The 21,062-nt window shown below is 38.1% G+C and overlaps 1 protein-coding gene and 1 long non-coding RNA gene across 4 annotated transcripts in view; one reads left to right on the top strand and one right to left on the bottom strand.

Moving 5' to 3' along the window:
- Positions 1-21,062, top strand: part of SLC44A1 (solute carrier family 44 member 1) — an 82,492-nt gene that overhangs the window by 6,601 nt on the left and 54,829 nt on the right. For both annotated transcript variants that reach the window (XM_088130111.1, XM_088130110.1), the window contains exons 2-3: positions 13,517-13,606; positions 14,723-14,865. In XM_088130111.1, the coding sequence (XP_087986237.1) occupies positions 13,517-13,606; positions 14,723-14,865 (233 nt within the window). The remainder of the gene's footprint in view (positions 1-13,516; positions 13,607-14,722; positions 14,866-21,062) is intronic.
- The window catches only part of LOC148213857 (uncharacterized), a 30,066-nt gene that overhangs the window by 3,949 nt on the left and 5,055 nt on the right, over positions 1-21,062 (bottom strand). For both annotated transcript variants that reach the window (XR_015793813.1, XR_015793814.1), the window contains exon 2: positions 81-177. This is a non-coding gene — a long non-coding RNA (uncharacterized LOC148213857). The remainder of the gene's footprint in view (positions 1-80; positions 178-21,062) is intronic.

Genomic DNA, 21,062 nt, shown 5'->3' with positions numbered 1-21,062 from the left:
TCTCTCAGTCAGGAAATTCCTCTTTATTTCAGCTCTGGATCTCTTACTGTAAAGCTTTCACCCATTGATTCTTGCCTTACCTTCAGGTGCGCTGGAGAATAAATCCACTCCCTCTGCCCTCTGATCTTCGTTCACGTATTGGAAGACTGCTCTCATGTCTCCCCTCAGCCTTATCTTCTAAAATACATAAATCATATAAACTGTTTTCTCTAGGATTTAGCCTCCAAGCCCCTTATCATCTTTGTTGCTCTTCTCTGCACCAGTTCCTCAGTGTCCTTTTTGTATTATGATGACAAGAACTGGATGCAATATTCAAGGTGTGCCCTGAGCAGTACAGCACAGAGTGGTATTATCATTTTCCATGATCTTGACATTATAAGCCATTAGGAGTTGCTTGGCTCGTACTGGATGCATTTAATTGTATTTATTTAATTAATTAATTAATTTGTTGGATTTCTCCCCCGCCCATCTCCCCCACAATAGGAGACTCTGGGCGACTTACAAAAAACATTAAAACTATAAATATATCTAAAACACATAATACATCCAGAATTAAAAACAATACTAAAAAAGGAAAATCCAAGAAGATGGAAAATGAAGCTGCAGACAGCTGGTCACTATGGGGCTAGCCATCCCCCTGCTTGAAGTATTCCCTCCCCACCCCAGGCCAAGTGGCACAACCAGCTCTTCAAGGCCCTTCGGAAGGCCAGGAATGAGGGGGCCAATCGCACCTCTGGGGGCAGAATGTTCCAAAGAGCGGGGCTACTGCAGAGAAGGCCCACCTTCTGGATCCCGCTAATCGGAGTTCTTTTACTGAGGGGGTCTGAAGCATGCCTTCTCTGTGTGATCGGGTGGGACGGGTTGAAGACATAGAGGAGAGGTTAGGTAACCTGGCCGCATGCCATGTAGGGCTTTAAAGGTAATAACCAACACCTTGAATTGGACCCAGAAGCAAACTGGTACCCAATGCAGCTCGGGGAGCAATGGTGTTACATGGGCCCTTCTTGGGGCTCCAAAAATAGCCTGCGTGGCTGCATCCTAGACCAGCTGTAGCTTCCGGATACTCTTCAAGGGTAGCCCCATGTAGAGCACATTGCAGTAGTCTATCTGGGAGATAACAAGGGCATGAGTGACTGTTCGAAGGGCATCCCGATCCAGGAAATGGCGTAACTGATGCACAACCCAAACCTGTGCAAAGGCCCTCCTTCCCACAGCTGCCACCTGCTCTTCAAGTAGGAGCCGTGAGTCTAGGAGGACCCCCAGATTATGCACTGGGTCTGTCTGGGGTAGTGCCACCCCATCGAGCACCAAAGATGACAAAGTCCGGGATACAGAGGAGCCATTAACCCACAGCCACTCCGTCTTACCAGGGTTCAGCCGAAGCCTGTTGTTCCCCATCCAGACCCTTACAGCCTCCAGGCACCGAGAAAGGGAGGTCATGGCATCACTTACTTCACCTGGGATGGAGATCTATAACTGCATACCATCAGCGTACTGATGATACCTCATCCCATGGTGGCAGATGATCTCACCTAGCGGTTTCATGTAGATGTTGAAAAGGAGCGGGGAGAGAACTGAACCCTGCGGCACCCCACAAAGGAGGGGCCGAGGATGGGACCTCTCGCTCCCTATCAACACCGATTGGGATCGGCTCTGAAGAAAGGAGGTGAACCAGCACAAGACTGTGCCGCCCACCCCCAAGTCCCTGAGCCATCCCAATAGGATACCGTGGTCGACGGTATCGAAAGCCGCTGAGAGATCAAAGAAAGCAAGGATGGTCGCATTTCCACCATCCCATTTAGGGCAGTTGGGGGTTTCACAGGTATGATTGGTGGTCAAAATCTGAACTTGTATTTAAGGAGATGTATCTAAGTTCCCTGCAACTCTTAGTGATTTCTAGTCATATAAATGGAACTGGAACTGGAAAATATTTCTTGAGGATAAGAAAATTAAAGTCTATGCTGTGTTGAAATATCTCACAACATTCACAGCAGGAATATGATAAATTAAGAATGTGTATTGCAAATTCAAGTTTAAAATTTCATATTAATATGCAGTTGTTAAATATGTGATTTTTGGGGGAAAAAGATTGCTGTCTTTTTTCACAGTATTATTTACAACCTAAAATCTAGGTTTGATTTGAGCTAGGTTCTTATCCATTATTAAACATTTTGATAGACAGTGTATGTTTTTCCATATGAGATCTACCCCAGATTTATACTTCCTTTACTCACAAGTTAATTCTATAGTGTAATCCATGTTTTCTGAATTATAAAGATGGGCTCCTTTTGTAAATAAGTCCAAGAAGTCTGTTGGCCTACTTAGGATGGAAGAGATTTAATCCTCAGTTTTTAGAGAAAATTATTTGTGTTGCAGATACAGAGTATGTAGAAAAAAATTGTTTTGTAAATTTTGAATGGCCACTAAAATTGTTTTGAAATTATCCAGAAACATTAAACTGCATTGTAAATAAAGCACATAAACTGACATGTTTTTAACTGTATATAAACTTATGACTCCTTCCTCATTACAGTACTGCATTCATAAACTGTCTTGGCCATAATTGTTTTTGAACTCAGGCTGACATCTGAATAATCAGTTTAGGATTTTAAGAGATATGCCCCTTCCTGTTACATACAGTGAAACGCATATACAGACTTTCATTTTCTCTTTCACCCACTCACTTGAAAAACAAAAAGAATAATAAATGCCGAATAATAAATATATATGAAGAGGTCTGTGAGTTGTAGAAACTGTTTTTATGCATGCTGATCTAGAACTTATTTAATGTTGAAGTATATATTTGCACTAATTAGAAATTTCAGCATAGATCCCTAATAAAGGGATGCTTATGATGTATTTATATAAACAAATAGTAGACAAATACTGACTTCCTAAGTTCACGGAGTTCTTTTGTGTAACAATGAAAAGAATGTTGTTGCCCTTTCTTGCAGTAACTTTAGAAGGTTAGACATAGGAAGCAAACTTTTCCTCCTTTCTGTGACCTGTGTTGGTCACATTGAGCTGGCCATGCAGAGAGGGAGGTTGTTGATGGTTGCATCTCCTTGAACTTCATTGGTATTATTTTTGCTATGTCTGGTTGTACTTCAGACATGGTACTCAACTTGTACTGTACTGGCAAACCTGTTGTTTAAATAAAATTTCTTGTGGCTAGGAGTGACTAGATAAGTATTAAAATAAAGGGTTGAATTAATCTGATTTTGTTACCAAAATTCACAAAGGATTTGACATAGTGGAAATAGTGAAGAAGTAACATAATGACAGGGAAGTCAGTAACATAATGACAGGGAAGAAAGATGTTTGAGACCTGAAAGAACTAGACATGTCTGAGTCTAGAAGAGGTAATGGGTTGGCAGTTTTCAAAAACTGAAAAAAATATCAGAAGAGAAAGAAAAATGTTCACCTTATCCAATGATGACAGCAAAAATTGTTCTTTGGTGCAGCTTTGTTCTTAAAATGAAATTAAAAACCTTCCTGTCAGAAACAAGGCTATTTAGTTGTTTTGTAGAGAACATGTTTAGCATTAAATATTAATATTCTGCAGTACATTTCATTTCAACCTCTACTTCAACCATATACATTATCCTCCAAATATTCCAAAGGCAGCATAAAAACTCTTGGGTTTTATGCACTGTACTGAGTTATAATGAATTTTTAGTTTTTATTTAGTATGTTGTGTGAACCTAGTCAATTTGATTGAGCAAGCCTGGCCAGGTATTCACAGAGATGTGCAAAATGGAGCAGTTTGTTTCTAAAACATTTTGGTTTTCTCCTGGAATATTGTTCCCCCCCCAACCCCCAAATCAGAGCATTACTGGATGGTTCATTCATATCCATGTGTATTTTTTTCTGAACAGGAAATGTTTCATGATGTTTCAGACATTATCAGGTCCAGCAATTGGTCTGTTTTGCACATTTTCATTTGTGAATCGCTCTGTAGTTACAAATAATAATTGTTGTATGACTTTTTGGGGAATTTGAAATTCAGCTAGTGGACATTTCATAGGGGTATACCTGAAAGGAATAAAAAAGTATGTTTCAAACCCAAAACAAATACATTTGTTTGGGAGTTCTGGCAAATCATTCTGAGTGGGCTGTGGTTTGGGAGAACTGAAACCAGAACATGTTGGTTGTTCTGGGTTTGGGGCAAATCAAAATTTAGAGGGATCTTATAGGGCAAGTAGGGCCTCACCCCTTCTTTTCTCCTTCACTTCCTTCTCTGCATGGCTGGCCTGCTGATCTTTGCAGCACCTTTATTTCCCTATCTCCCCGAGCTACCATCCATCTCTTTGGCTTCAAGCAAGCATAACCAGCCGGCTTGTCCTCCCCATATCCTCCCACTGCCTGTCTTTGCTTACCCCAAGGATACTGGTGGCAGCAGCTAAGAGAGGTAGGGAAAGGAAAGCACTGGGAAGATCATGAATGGGTAGGCTAATTGGGTATGCTGCACTTGAAGCCAAAGACAGTGTCATTATCATCATCATCAACAGCAACAGGAACAGCAGTAATTAATTTGGCTTCAAGCACAGCATATCCAATCTGTCCCTTCCTGCTCCCTTTCCCCACCCTCCCACCCCCAGGGCCTTCATTTTCCTTCCTGTTTGCTGCTGCCTTCAGTGTCCTTGGTTCAGGCATGGCATATCCAGGTGGCCATCCCATCCCTCCCCCAGTTTTCCCAGCACCTTTCTTCTCCTACCTTAGCCACCATGCACCACTGCTGACGTCTTTAGCTTTACCCTTTTTCTTTCTCTTTCTGACCAAAATCTTCTGCTTGACACAAACAACCCAGAACTGGCTGTTCTGTGCATGGAACATTTTACACATCCCTTGCCTCTCATAATATGTAACCAAATAGATGGGTAAGCTTCAGGATTAGCTATTAAGGTGATTTGGTGTTACCTCCTTTTACTATAATTTCAGATTTCTAAATTAATATTCCTGGAGCACGCACCTCAATAGCACATAGTTCTCTGTAAGGTTTAATCAGGTTAGAGAAAACTGTTGGATGATAGATGAAGGATTTGTCACAGCTAATTATCATGGTGTGAACAGACTAACTATATACTTTGTAATCTATGGAGTTCATAATCAGTTAATACTAGGGCTGTACATTGTTTGGAATTTATTCTCTGTAAATATTTTAGAATGTGCAGTTGCCCAAATCTTGCATCTATCCACATTTCCCTAAAGGAGCTGTGACTTTTCTTGGGATTATGTATTTACCTTCCACAGAGCCTTCTGTTGGCTAAATCTTATGAAGAACAGTTAAAAGAATTGGTTATGTTTAGACCAAAAGGTAACTTTAAATAGTTGAAGGTCTGTCATGGGTTAGAGGTTGTGGATTAGTTCTCCAAAGCTCCTGAGGGTAGAACCAACTGGTAGAAACTTTTCAGAGGGAGATCCAAACTCAAAATAAGGAGGAATTTCTTGACTTTGAGAACTATTAAGCAGTGCGACAGCCTGCCTCCTGGAGTGGTCCATCACTGGATGTTTTCAAGGATCGACAGCCATTGTTTTTGGTCTCCATTTAAAATTTAAGTTCCAAATAGTGCTAGAGTTCTGTTTGGTCATAGAACCCTTTTGTATGAATTCACAAATGATTACTCAAGGAGCCATTATTATAGGTCTATAACAAGTTTCTGTTATGCTGAAAGTTAATGGATTCTGTGGCTTCTAGTCTTCAGCTCCAAGGCCATGAAGGTACTTTTTGTCCATCCACCTACTTGTTGCTTAAAGAGGGCAAAACGCTAACAGATTAATAAAGAAAAGGCAGAGCTATTCAATTCCAATTTTGATTCAGCCTTCTCCGACAGAAAAGCATGTATTTCACCAGAAAAATTTGAAGAGCAGGATAAACAGGATTGAAGCTTGAGATTGATAAAGATGTGGTCAGGGAATATCACTTTACTGGCTGAAGAAATGGGTTGAAAGTAACAAAATGGACTTTAAGAGAAACAAGTGCAAAGTTATTCATTTAGAAAACAAAAATCAGATGCAAAAGTATAAGATGATGGATATCAGCATTGGTAAATAGTACTTGTGAAAAAGATATTGGAATAGTACTTGAATGTGATGTGACTTTGAGCTAGCAATGTGATATATTAGGAAGAAATGCAGTTTTAGGTTACATCCAATGAAATATACTTTTCAAATTACAGGATATAATTTTTTGAGTTTAGCCTGCTTTGATCAGGTCCTAACTTGAATACTGTGTCTAGTAACATATTTTAAGGATTTAGAGAAGAACAGTGATGATGACCAAGAGACTAGAAACTAGGTCCTCTGAAAAGAGATTGAAGGAACTAAAATGTTTAGCTATGATAAAATATGTTGTCAGGGTATATGAGAGGACTTTTCAAATACCTGACTATTAGAAAGAATATTCTGATTGAATATTAGAAAAAACTGTCTGCTAGTAAAAATAAGTCAACAGTGGAACCAACTACCCAGAGGAGTGGTGGGCTCTCCTTCATTGGGTGAGTTCATGTAGACCCTAGACATTCATTTGTCTTGGATGCTTCAATTAGGTTTCCTCCACTGAGTAGGAAGTTAGATTCAGTGAATTAAATAGCCCCTTGTTAATTCAGTGAATTAAATAGCCCCTGAATAGAATTCAGTAATTCTATGCAATGTATGTAGAATTCTTAGAGGGTGGGTTGAGTAGTTATTTGGAGTATAGCCCTGTTGTACTGTGTTCTTCCATCTAAATCCAATCTCCAATTCCTCAAAGTCACAGGACAGAAAGACAAGTTTATTGTTTTATCAAATTAAAATGACCTGATTTGTGCGTTTCAATACTTTGAAGGTTTATATGTGCTATTTTCTTCCATATTGATATAGACAGTCATAATTTGTCAAGCCTTCAGCTGGATGCTCTTAACATGGTGAGAACAAAATAATGTGATTGACTGAACTGAGAAGTTGAAAAGTGGGTGGTATATGGAAGCACATATTTATCATGACACAATAGAGTATAAAAGAAATCAAGATAGTACAAGCGCTTTTCCAGCCTCATTACAATACTTAGTGACACATTCTTAAGTGCAAGGTCATACCCTCAAATTCTATTTACTTGCTGGCCAGCATTTTCAAATTGATGTAGAGACGTGTGGATTTCTTAAAATAATAGGAACACTGGAAATGCTGTCTTATTTAATGTTTTTCTAAGTCCACTGTATGTAATTTGTTAACAAGGAATGTTTTGAAGAGCTTGAGAAGGAAGGGAAGAGTAGACAGGTACATAATGGAAATTTTTTGCATTGTATTTTCTATTTCAATCAATTCATTTATGATTTCTGCAGAAATTCTATTATTCTTGCAATTCGTACATTCTGTTCTATTGAGTTGCCATCAGGAAGCACTGTGTTTGAATTTGGTGTAGGGTTTCTTTTTATTATTTTATTTCATTAGGTTTTTTCTTTTAATGAATCTTCGTTAACAGTATCATTGGTGTATATGTTTGATACTTACTTTTTTGTCTTTGATCATGAAAGAAAGAAAGAAAGAAAGAAAGAAAGAAAGAAAGAAAGAAAGAAAGAAAGAAAGATTTAAGCTCACCCTAAACAAACAAACAATCATCTGCATTGAAGTCTCTGTTCCTATCTGAATTTGACAGCTTTTATTCCTGAAAAGAAGTAATGTATATTTCATTGATGTGTACTAAAAAGAAAAGAAAATACGCTGTTGCACAAAGTACTAGGAGCCTAGCACAGACCTTATTTCCTGAAATTTGTCAATTTTATCAGCAGGTTCTGCCCAATTCTAAGGGAAAGGGAGAGGGGGTTGTTTTTAAAGTTTAGCTGATTGTTGAGAAGCTCATATTGTACTTAGTCCTAAATTAAACTAGCCCTTTCAATCTGCCCAATGCAAATTAGGCTATTTTCTGAGTTGGATCCAATCTGAATCTTATGGTCACTGTACACACACCCACGTTCAGACTGGTGCCCAGATTGTTTTTTAACTATCTTCAGGATAGGATCATGCTTCCAGCAGAGCTCTGGATTGGGTAATTTACAGGAATCCTTATGATTACCTAATTAGGGTGAGGACTTGATAATTAAGAGGTATTTGTATACATCTGGATTTCCTAAAATTTGCATATTGCAGCAAGGCAACTCTTGTTTAAGTCAGAGTAAAGGAAACCCATCACTGAATTACACCATATGAAAAATTCAGGAACTGTCAGGAACTTCCTACTCACCATTAATTCTTTGCCCTTACAATCTCTTCTAACAGTGCATATTAGACACAGTATTTCTGGATAATAAAAGAACAAGGCTGTCCTTTTTCAGAAAGGCTTGGTCTTCTGCGGCATGGATGTACTGTATAAGCTGTGGCCATGCCAGTGTGGCTGAACTTCAGCTTCTAGTATCTCTCTCCCTTGGTCATACTGATTAGGACTATTGAGAATTGAAATAGGGCGGCATATGTAAGTGTAGGAAAAACTCCTCTCACAGATTTTTCTAAGAGTTCCTGTTAAACCAGAGACAATCAGAGATTGTTTATTGTGGTACTGGAGGCAGCAAGGCTAATCTGAAAAAAGGCAGGGATGCAACCTCTCTATGCAGAATTATGCAAAGTTCAATACTGTATACATCTGATTTGATACAGCAAAGTAATTGATTGGATATGATTGGATATAGTAGTCTCTTATGAGTCAGTGAGGTCAGATATGGGGTGGATTCTGAGATAATAGGGGCAATACTACAAAGACAGTGGTTTATTGAGAGAACGAAGACAGCCTTTTATGACCATGGTTACTTTCTAGAGGGTCACTTTAAGGGGTTTATCTTAAACTTTCTTTGGTTCCCAGAGCCTATGCCTGCTCCTGATATCTTCCAGGTTTATCATCATTCCTTGGCTTTCCAAGCCTTTTATGGCTGATCTGACAGTTTTATTATTTTTAACTCCCCAGGAAAGTAATTAGGGAAGAGGGATGTTTTCCTTTGTTTTACTTGTCCAAACCAATGCCATATTTTCTCCTACACAGAACTACAGATTGCCCATCTATATTCTATAGTATGTCCCAAAGAAAGCAAATATATGAATTAATTGCACCTAGGTTTCCTATAAGTTTTCATTCAGACAGAAATAAGTCTCCATTTAGTCTCTCCAACCTTGGGTGCCACACATTTTTGTAGAATCTTTACTCTGAATGAAGAAACCATAGCACAGTGCTTGTCTCCTTTTTCTGTTTCTGTTCTAGCCGCTTGCTTGCATTATTTGCAGCTAGGTATCTCTCTCTTTCACCCATCCCTCCTTTTCAATAGGTCTGCTTTTATTTGGTGAATATAAAGCAATCTCCTATTTGAAAGATAATTATTTGGTAAAAACTTTGTCTTCCTTTTGGATAAATATGATACTGTAAATCTTTTATGGGATCGTGTTTTGCTTCGGCAGTGCAATAAAGTGTTATCACATGAATTTGTTTTGCTAATAATATTTTCCATTGGTCAGCACAGCAAAATCTAAAGGTTTTTATCAAAGGAAAATAATCAAAAAGAAAAGTAAAAATAAGATGCCATTCTGTGTATTATATATTCCAGTGTGCAGAGCTATCATAACAATAGCTATCTGTGCTGAAAACTGTTTTTATTTTGTACATAGGAATTCCTCCTAATTTATTGAGAATTAAAAAAAAAAAAAAGTAAAGGTGCTATAAATCCAGTGGCTGAAACTGCCAGTGATTCATATTGAACTCTTCTTATAACTGGAGAAAAGAGAAGTAAAAATGTGTCTGGAATAAAGAAAACTGTTAGACATTTAAGATCTGTCAGGTTTGAAAATTCTTGCAAGTAACAAGTTTTAGACAGAAATAAATGGAAGAGTACAAGGAAAATTCTAAAGAAACAACAAAGATAGGCATGGTTTTTGTCATATCTGTAGCTGGCGTATGATCTGAGCCAGCAGTGAAGTCAAAAAAGACAAGACAGAGGTTGAGGTAGAATGATCAAAGCCCCACCCCTTTTGCGCATTCGTCAACATTGCATGCACAAAGGGGCAGAGCTTCGATCCTGCTATTGCAGCCACCATCTTGATTTTTATCACCAACACCTTGTGGATGCTGCTAATACAGTATGAACATTCTTCTAGCAGTGAAAGGTAAAGCGTGTAGTAGATACAGCATTCAAATGTTCGAGGTGGACAGAAGATCTCCAAATAACTCACAGTGTATCAGCAAGGGTTCTCTCAACTTGTTTTTTCTCAACCATTTGACAGGAGCAGGAATTAAAAAAAATTCTTAGCCCACTCCAATTCTAAATTACATTTCTGAAGTTATGGATTTGGCCAAAATAGCAGATGTTTATGTGAAAGAACCATGAACTCCATTTATTTCTGGTGCTCAAAAGACCTTTCTAGACTCTGAAATCTTCAATACCTTTCATGTCAGGTGCCAGTTGGTAGACGTCCCTGTTCTAAATAAATAAATAAAACCAATAAGCTTGAGATTTGCCTGTTCTTGCTATTTGACCTTTGAACTTCGTTTTATATGAATATACTCTTGTGTTAAACAGGATTTGGTCACTTTTGTTAAATTGATTAGATTCTCTTACATGTTTTGGAAATGCATCAGGCTAAAGTAATCTATTCCTGCATCCCCAATTCACCCTGCTTCTTCCATAGAAGTAGGGAGTGGGAAACAGGAGGGAGTGTGAAGAAAAAATAAGGAGATAATAACACGGGAACTTGAGTGAGAGAGAGAAAATGTTTGTCCTGGCTACAGCTGACATTTTATCTCCACAAATTTATGTACAGATGAATGTAGTCATTGGGATGAAAGATTAATTAAACATAAAACATTGAAAAAGCTGCAAGTATAAACGTGTGCGTTAATTATTGAGTATATTCTTATCAAATTTTATAAGAAATACTTTTTATATCTGACTTTTTTTTAATGGATAGGGCTACCTCCGTTTGCATGTTTTAGTAATAGTGCTTCTAATAGAAAATAGTTACATTATGGCAACTAGCTGGGCAAAGTATCATGCTTATTCATGTTTTTATGCAGAGAGTGGGAAGGCGGAAATCCATTTGGGCTGCAGGCCAGGGTTGTCAGCTGCCGTTTTTATGGTGCTTCAGTAGTAATGGGGCAAAATGAGCTACTGCCAGACTGCAGAGCAAGTAATAATAACACTTGGATTAAAACTATGTGATGCTCATAAATGAAATATTAAAGGTACTCGGCTTTGCATAATTTTGAGATTGAAATTATTTGCATGCTTATCGCATACATGATTTCATTTCAGCTCCTTAGCGTCTTGAGGAGTAAACGGAAAAATTGATTAAATAGATTGGAAGAGCAGTGTTATCTATAGGTTTAATCATATAGTTGGCTATGAATATGATGATATAACGTGATACAACGTTGAAATTCTAGGTGAAGATAGTTAATATGGATTGTATTCATTCAACTGACTTTTTAACCACCCTTTAATTTTTTTCTTTTTTTGAACATGTAATTGTCTATTGATCAATCATAATAAAGCTGCTACAGTGACTGGTTTCTACCATAGGAATTTTAATGGGAATGAACGTTTCTTTTCCCCATTCTTCGTGTGCCAATATCCATCTACATATTGTGAGCTATTTTGCAGCTCCTTCTCAGTCTACAAATTTTGGTTCTTCTGAGTTTGCTGATAACCTTCCTCTTATGCAAGAGAAGTGTCATTTTGCTTAAATAAGCAGGACATTGGAAATAGTGGGAACGGTTGGAATTGAAACCGTTTCCCTTTGTTAGATTCCATAATGCTCAAATTAAGAGTTCTGTGACAAAATGGGTGTTCTTTATTGTCCATATCAGTGGATCATCATGGATATGGAATTTAAGCTTAATAGCACACAGTGGTGGCTAGAATTCGTTTTGTGACCTTTGATTTACATCGTACTCTGCAAAACACCATAGCTGGCTGTTCCCCCTGATTATAGGCCATGAATTCAGCACATATTGCTGTCTATAACATATGTAAGACAACAACTGATATTGAACTCGAATATATTTATAAATAAACTCCATCAATTTCCAAATGAATAGAAGATATGACACCCCCTTCCTCAAGATACTTAGTTTACAAACCACAATGATTGTATTCATACAATACAGTAAGCTGAAACTAATCAAATCTCATTAGGACTTAGTAGAATGTGTGCCCCCACATCTTCCAGTGCAAACTTAGTTAATAGGTCATTACTGGATTTCACTAAGGCCTATTTTAATAGATGAATTATATGATTGGTATATCATTTCATGATTTGCAAAGGATGCAGTTGGTTCAGGTTAGAATAGGTTTTCAATGATTATTATCCAAAACTTGGAAAACAGTATGTATGTTTAAATAAATAAATCCTATGACATAAATGGACACCTCTGTGATTGAAGAAGGAATTTGCTTTTCTCCTTCCTTCCTTCCTTTCATTTTTATACAAAACTTAGAAGGGTTTATATAAGTAAATTTTGCTTATTGTAGAAAAGTCTTGAAAATACAGTGGTACCTCGGGTTACGAACGCCTCTGCTTACGAACTTTTCGGGTTGCGACCAGCTCCGGCTGCAAAAATTTACCTCGGTTTGCGAACTCCGCCTCAGGGTACGAACCGGATCCGTGGCCATTTTCTGCTGTGACATGTGGTCCGCGGCCATTTTCCGCCCATGCCACGTGGTCCGCGGCCATTTTTCCGCCCGTGCCACGTGGTCCGTGGCCATTTTTCTGCCCGTGCCACGTCGTCTGCGGCCGTTTTTCCGCCCTGCCGCGTGGTCTACAGCCATTTTTCTGCCCTTGACGTGTGGTCCGCAGACGCCAGAACGGATTAACGGTAATTACATTAAACCTTATGGGAAAATTTGCTTTGGGTTGCGAACAAATCGGGTTGCGACCAGAGTCACGGAACGGATTAAATTCGTAACCCGATTAAATTCACTGTATATTGAATAATTTTATGTCGTTTTATGATTGCAAAGCTGTGTTCATAATTTTCACTTAGTTGATGGTTCTTTAATTATCTTATGGAGGGTTCACTACATGTGTATACATGAATAATGGAAAGCAGATTATCATGGAAATGAAAGTCTCTTAAAAGTACTTGTGACTACATGTTCTACATGTTTATACACTTTGGGCAGAAGGATAAAGAACTCTGAAGTGATTGAAAGTAATCTTAATTCTAATTCTAATCCAGCTATTGATTGGTTGATAGATTTTAATGAATTTTTGGGGATTCATCTAGGGTGGTGCAAATAGAATGGTCATCATTTTGATACTTGGACCATTTGCATTCATTATTGCACTATAGCACTAAAAAAAATAATATCTAGGTACTTCTGATTAATGAAAACTAGCAGAGCTGGAGCCAAGACAGTGGGGAGTCTTCAGTAGTGTACAGTAATCACTTATATTCCCAGTAGCCAAAGCATAATTTTATTAATGTTTTATTCCAGATTTCTATAACCATTGTATTTTATTCATGTTTCTTTTTCTTCCCATCTCAATTCCAAACTTACAGAGTTCCAAACGAGAGTGGAAACCTCTGGAGGATCGCAGCTGCACAGATATCCCATGGCTGCTGCTGTTTATTCTCTTTTGCATTGGCATGGTATGTAACAAAAGACATATCTAAAGGGGCATTCTTTTTCCCCCCCCCCCAGGAACTGGATGATGATTTCACAACTTGTCAGAAGATTCATTTATTTTTATATATGTGCTGCATTAAGCAGCCAAGTAAAAATACTAAATTGATCCTTTTCAGCACATCTATGAGATTAATATATCTTATCTGAGTGTTAGTATTTGAGCTAAGATTTACTTTCTGTAGACCACAAGGACCAAGAGGGCAGGCATGTTTTAGGTCCCTTCTCTTAAGTGCCCTCTTACGCAATCTAGAAGGCTTCCTTCCTCTGTCACTATAACTGCCCTATGGAACAGCATCTCCTCTGAGATCGAGATAGGTGCTGGGCTTAAGTGAGTCCATTTTTAAGGGGGTTGTGTAGATATGTGCAGTGCCCCAGGAGCGTTGTGTTTTAGCTTTTGTGGGTGATTTTGCTGCTGTTTTAACAATATGTTCACCATCCAGAATCACATAGCAAGCTAAGTCTTACAAAGCAAATAACTAAATAAATAAACTAGAAACGAATTGGCAGCCCCAGTCTAGTTGATTGTAATATGAGCTCACAGCCCTATTTCCTTCAGCTGTATTTTGCATTAGTTGCAGATTTTGAAGGATCTTGAATACATCCTCTTCCAGCATAGAATTCCTCAGAGCATAGATAATAATGGCCAGATCCTTATCGACAAGAAAGGTTTGTATCAGGCTCATAAATGTGATTAATCAGATGCACTTCTAGTCAATGTTGCTATCTGAGCTTCTGAATACTATTTTGATACAGAAATTTCAAGCCTGAAATAAGGAAGCTTGTGATAACCTAGACTTATACAACTGTTGTACCTATGGTTCTGGTGCTTCAATTTCCCTTTTGGATGCTAATTTTATAGTGTGTATATACGTATGATGATGTACACACATGAATTTCCATTGTTCTTTATTAGGCAATCATGCTTTTACCTTTAAAAAAATCCTGAAGAAAGAAGAAAGAACTGGAATAGAAAAAAGAATGAAGTTTTATATAGAGATCTAACAGGAAGATATAGTTTAAAAAAATGGCATTTCTCTTATAGTGTGGCACTGAAAACGTTCTCAATTTATTTCTTCCAGGGTTTTATTTGTGGCTTTTCAATAGCTACTGGAGCAGCTGCAAGATTGGTTTCAGGATATGATAGTTACGGAAATATCTGTGGACAGAAGAATGTAAAAATAGAGGGAATAGACAACAGTGGCTTAGATCTCACAGAAAAAAAGTAAGTATATAATCTAAGGACTGCTGTGTTTTAATAACTGAGTCATTTTGGTTTACAAGACTAAGAAAAATAATAACATTTTTATTGTAAGTTTAGACACTACTGTTTTAGTTAAGCAATCTCTTTTTCCCAAATGTTCTCTATATCTGGATGCTTGTGCGTAATTCTGTGCAAATAACATCCATCCCTGTGAACTGTATACTTGGAAATTTAGAATCTCTTTGCTGCCTCTATACAAGTCAGTTCTTATGCAAATATATTTGAGTGCTTTCTTTGTTTGCCCTGCTCACAAGATGATGCGCTTTTGTTTGGAGAAAGCCATTTTTTATTACAGTTATGGCAGTATTAATGTTACACTTTCCAAAAGAATCATGGGAATTGTTTTTGAAAATGTTGAGAATTCGCTGTTTCTCACATCTTTAATCTGCATAGCTGTCATAGCAGTACATGCCCTAAGAAATTATTCCAGGCACATCTGATGCAAGATCAGACTATTTGCATTCAAAGAAGTTTTGAATATCCAAAGTATAAGTGGACCTCTAGAGAACAATATTTAATTATGACTAAAGCATATTTCCACTGTAAATATGAGGGGCAGCTAATTGAAAATTAAGCCCAAAGAAAGACTGGTGGTTGAAGTCAAAGTAGAGCCATAATATTCTCTTTCTAATACTTTAAAAATTGCAGCTTAGTAGCAACCTTTATAGGGGCTCTGGGACCTGCACCCTGGGGCATGAAATCATGTATCTTGGGCTTAGCACAATGAGTGAATCTCATCCTAGCTTATCAACAGTGATAATAATGACAAAAGATACAGAAGGGAGGATAGTTGAAGAATCAGGTGTGCACATGCACACACACACACACATCTCACTGAAGTGAGATCTATGCTCACACAATTTTCTTGTTTATTTGTTTATTTATCATATTTGTGTAGCCATCCATCTCACAAAAAAGTGACTCTAGGCAGCATACAAATTATTGGTTTTGCAGTATTTTGATAAAAGTTTATGAAAGTGATGGCACAGGTGATGAAGGTCTGACATCAAAGTTGAGGTCTTTTCATTTTTTTGAATTATCACTGAGTCATGGGCTGATATTTGGTTACTTTGTGACTGTGGGAATTGATGAAACTTGGGGCTTCTAGAGTAGTCTCTCAGTTGATTGGGAAGATGAAGCTGCCAGGACCACCAAGGCAGCAATGGAACCAGCAACAGAACAGCAACAACAACCAGCTGTTTGGTGGTGTGTAAACTACTACCTAGCTACTATTGCTCAACTGATGAGGATTTGGCAGCATGGAGATGACAATGGAACTGGTTATATTCTTTGTGGTGGTGGTGGAAAAGACATTGGCAGTGAAATATTCCTGGACTGGCCTTGATCAGAAGGCTCTGGATTTGAGATACTGTAGTTGGTCTGGACTATTTTTGATGTTGAGGGATGGGTGCTGATTATTGTGTAGTCACCCATTCCCCCTTGGGTGAGAGATGAGGGAGGAAAGGTACACCCCAGCTTACATTAAACCCATGAAGAGTGCTGTTTTGCTCCCCTCTGGTTACTTGGGTGAGAGTGGTATGACTAGGGGGAGTGGTATGATATGGTTTTTGATGAGATATGGATATGTGTGTGGCACAGAGTATAGGCTGTTGGTTAATCTGAAGGATGTTCTGACATCTGACAATTTAGCTGATTGAGCCGTTGGCGTCACTTGGTATAGTATGAGTCTCCTTGGAGAAAGGAGGGCAGGGGTTGAAGGAGGTTGGTGATTGGGGACGAGGGCAGGGAAAGGGCAGGTTATAATATTATGGTAGTGACAGGCAGAGGGAGATATGGTGTGCGAGCTGTGCAATGAAATACCTCCTTAAAAGGTCTACAAGGCAAGTCAGTATTCTGAATGTGTGCGTACCTTGAAGCAAAATGAGGAATGGAGCTCCTCCTCAGCTTCCACAGTTTTAACTGGTGTGCATTCATGGTGCAAAACTGCATGTACATTTCACACATTTTAAATAGATACTTATGGTGACAATGTTTGAATAGAAGAGATTTTATTTATCTTCAAGAAGGAAAAGAGGCTTGTTGTGTTTCAAAGTAAGTCTTCACCATTCCATTCATCCACTTGTTATATAGCCCAAACTGGCCTATTCCTACCTATCTCTCTCTGTAAGACTTACTACTGTTTCTTGAAAAAAAATCTTAAGTAATCTTACCTTTTCCCTAATATGGCTGTAAAAGATTACTTCAAAAAAAACAGAGACTTGTAATAAACATTTGGGGAAAAAAAAGAAAAGAAAGGGGATATGAAATAATTGTGTGTACAATCCATGATCCTGCACTAAAACCATCTGCTATCTTGGCTGCTGAGCAGATGGAGAACTTTTTGTGGCAATCTCAAGGAAATGAATATATATATATATGATAATAATAATTACACTACATTACAGCAATACTATTCATGAGCCAAGATAGAATTCTAACTTTCTATACTTCAAAATGTGACAGATGCGTTGTAGGATGTAAGAAAGTATTAACAAGCAATTATAATAGCCTGTATCATATAATGATATATTCTGCAGTTAAACTAAGTACCCCAAACAGCTATTGTTATAAGGAGAGTATTTAATCCATATGGAACAGAAGTCCAAACTTATAAATGAATTCCCATATTTTGCTGTCTTAAATTTTCACACTTTCTGAGTAATGCTTAATGAATAAATAGGGGGGGGGACTTGTTCTAATGATACATTAATAGCTTTAAGAATCAGCAGGAGTCAAAGCATTTAGATTAGGCTGAGATTTCATCTGCCTAGCCTTTTCTGCTGCTCGAAGGTCTGTTGAAAATCAAAATCAAAAGTGTACTTGCACCTGTGAGCTGGAAGGCACACAGTGGTCTTTATAATTTTCAACTAATGATAGGTTCTCTTTATAGCCATGTTCACTGGGTGCAGAAGTAATGCCTGTTAGTGAAGGATTGGATACCAGAGGAAAACTGTTTTTTTTTTTTAATATTGTAGACAGAAAATGAAGATCTAGCTTATCCATATCAAAGTAAAAGATAGAGTTCCTGTATGAAAAGCTATAAAACATTCAAAAATATTTACAAAAATCTCAAGAATATAGTGACTGGTACAAAAATATGCATAACTCTACATGGATTTGAATCCAGATCTTTTTTCAAAGTCCAAAGTTACTTTTTTTTTAAAGAAAACCATTTTATGTCGATTTAGTTCCCAATGAAGTTTAAATAACCTGATCAAATTGAACCTTTGATATCAGCATTTAATATTTACAACTCACTGTCCCACTGAATCAAGAAAAACCCCCCCTATGATTTGCATTGATTACATGCAATTAAGTCAATGTTGATTCTTAGCAACCATATATATTTTTCTTCAGCAAGGCCTGTCTCCAATCTGGTCCTTCAGGTCTTCCAATGGTGTACCCATCACTTCTGTAATTGAGTCCATCCACTTTGATGCTGGTTGATCTATTCTCTTTCCTTCTACCTTTCCCAGCATTAGAGCCTTCTCCGGAGAGTTAAGTCTTTGCATCCAGTCTTGATCTTTGGCAGCCACTTTTTACTTTCATCCTTAACAACTTCTTGAACTTCATTCAACAGTTCTTCTGGGTCCCTATCCATGGGGTTCAGGACTTCAAAGCGATTTTGGATGTTCTCCTTTAAAATGGTAGTTATATATGCTCAAGATCTTATTGTGGAAACTGGTTGGCTTTCTTCTTCCATTTTAGCTTAACTTGGAACATGCACATGAGCAGTTTGTGATCTGTTTCACAGTTACTCCTTGGCCATGTCTTTGCTATTATAACTGAGCTCTTCTACCTCCTTCTACCAATAATATAATCAGCTTGATTTCTGTGATGTTGATGTCCCTGTATGTGGGCGCTGTTTTGGTTGTTTGCAATGAAGAAATCATTCTATTGGCAGAAATTGATAAGTCATTCTCCTGCTTCATTTCAGTTTCCTAAACCACACAGCGCAACAACATTTTCTTCCTCAATATTTCCAACTTTGGCATTCCAGTCTCCAGGCACAGAGACAGACACCTAGAGTAGCCTTCACAGCAGCCCTATAGATATCCCCCTAATCACTCCTTACTCAAAAAGGACCAGGTCACCCAAAACAGGGCTGTCAGCCAGCTCTCCATTGATGCAATGAGAGCAGAAAAATACTTGTTTTTTTTACTTGTCACCACAAGGTAATCCTTAGAAAGGCTCTTACCTCTGTTTAGTCAGGTTCACCCTTCATACTACATACAAGGTTGGCTCGCTCGTCCACAATTAAATCATGGATAAGGGGAGTGTTATTACAGATTGGCTGTACTTTAAGTAGCAAGAGCAGGAAACTGAGTCACTGGAGCATTGGTGGCCAGGCATTGTGGCAGAGTACAAGGGGCTGGTTTCAGTGCCAAACACTGAGGCAGCCTTCCTTGCAAGCAGCAAAAAGAAACCCTTTGTTATTGTTAACATCCTTTGCTTAGCTCATTCTGGGCATTCATTTCCCTGAGAGCATCTCTAGAGTTTATACTCTTCTTTTGTGACCTGGCTCTTTTTACCTTTCTTGGATGTATCTTTCTTTGTTTTTAGATCTTCACTAATCTTCTTGTGTAACCATACTGACTTCTTGAGCTCTCCTCCATTTTTTCTCCTCATTGGAATTGTTTGCAATTGTGCTTTTAATATCTTCTTTGGAAACCCCCACTCATCTTGAACTCCTTTTCCCAATGGTTTCACTTTCCAGTGGATCCTATTGAGTTTATTAAAATCTATGTTTTAAAAGTCCATGTTACAGTACATGTTTGACTATGCTCAATTTTAATTTCACTTAAAATGAAGAAGTTCAGCATTATGGTCGCTTTCCCCAAAGTTTTTGCTACTTCTACTTCCTTAACTATCTTCCATATTTTCTGTATGTTGTGCAGGAAATAAATAATAGTTATGATTGGTACTTATATTTGCTATTTTAATGTTCTTTGAAAATATATATATACTCAGTAATCTTTATGGACCTTCATAAAGTAGGTCAAGAGAAAATGCAAAGGTTGGTTGACAGATGAAGGGATGATATTTTATGCATTAATGGCAGTAGTAATAATAATGACAACAGGTAGAAAAAGTAACTAATGGACCATCCTATGATTACTTCATGCTTTCTGTCTGATTCTACAGTATAAAGCATATATCAAAATAACAGTACAGTGGTACCTTGGTTCACGAACTTAATTCGTTCCGCGACTCTGGTCGCGAACCGAATTGGTCGTGAACCGAATCAAATTTTCCCATAAGGTTCAATGTAAATACGGTTAATCCGTTCTGACCTCTCCAAATTTGGTCACGACCCAATTTTTGATTGCATCCCGAATCAAATTTCCCCATAAGGTTCAATGTAATTACGGTTAATCCGTTCTGAACCATATGTTTTTGTTTTTTTTAAAACCGCAAAAATATGACACAAAATACAGTACGAAGAGAGAGAAAGCTAACCTTGCTTGACGCGACTTCTGGCGTGGAGGACAGGAAGGCGGGTGGGGAGGTGGTAACTGCTTGGAGGGAGAGTCCCCCTCCCTACAGGAAGCCGCAACCACATGTCACAGGAGGGAAAATGGCTACGGATCCTGTTCGTCACCCGATCCGGCGTACGTGAATGGAAGCAAAATTTTGCTAACGGAGCTGTTCGTGAACCAAATTGTTCGTGAACAGATCTTCATAGTTCCTGTTTTTGCACCATATAGATAAATGTAGTGGTAATATTTTCTGTGAGCATGAAACTGTGCAAACTCAGGGAGGCAGTGAAGGACAGGAAGGTCTGGCGCAATATGGTTCATGGGGTCACGAAGAGTCGGACACGACTTAACGACTGAACAACAAAAATATTTTCTGAGCTCCATTTAAGAGGAACATAAATCACTGACTGGAGAACAGTAAACTTCTTTCTGACTTTATACTCTGCATGAGCTTTCATTGAAACATACATTTTGAACTTCCCAGTAATTCTCCAAGAGAAAGCCTTCAACAATACACAGATAAGCTTTTAATTGGCATTTGTTCCCAAATGATTTAGGCTAGGGCTGCAGTATTAGAACTTAGCCCATTTTTTTTTTGTATTAGTGTATTGAGAAAGAGAAAGCTATGGCTATTCGTTAAAGTTAAGATAGTAAAACTTTTTGTTCATTGTGCAAAAC

Source organism: Python bivittatus, unplaced genomic scaffold (genome assembly GCF_059951505.1).
Source record: "Python bivittatus isolate LINGU-HERP-01145 unplaced genomic scaffold, Pbiv_v1 ctg000850_np1212, whole genome shotgun sequence".
Taxonomy (NCBI): domain Eukaryota; kingdom Metazoa; phylum Chordata; class Lepidosauria; order Squamata; family Pythonidae; genus Python; species Python bivittatus.
The sequence above is the reverse complement of the archived record's forward strand: the minus strand, read 5'-3'. Positions and strand labels throughout refer to the sequence as shown.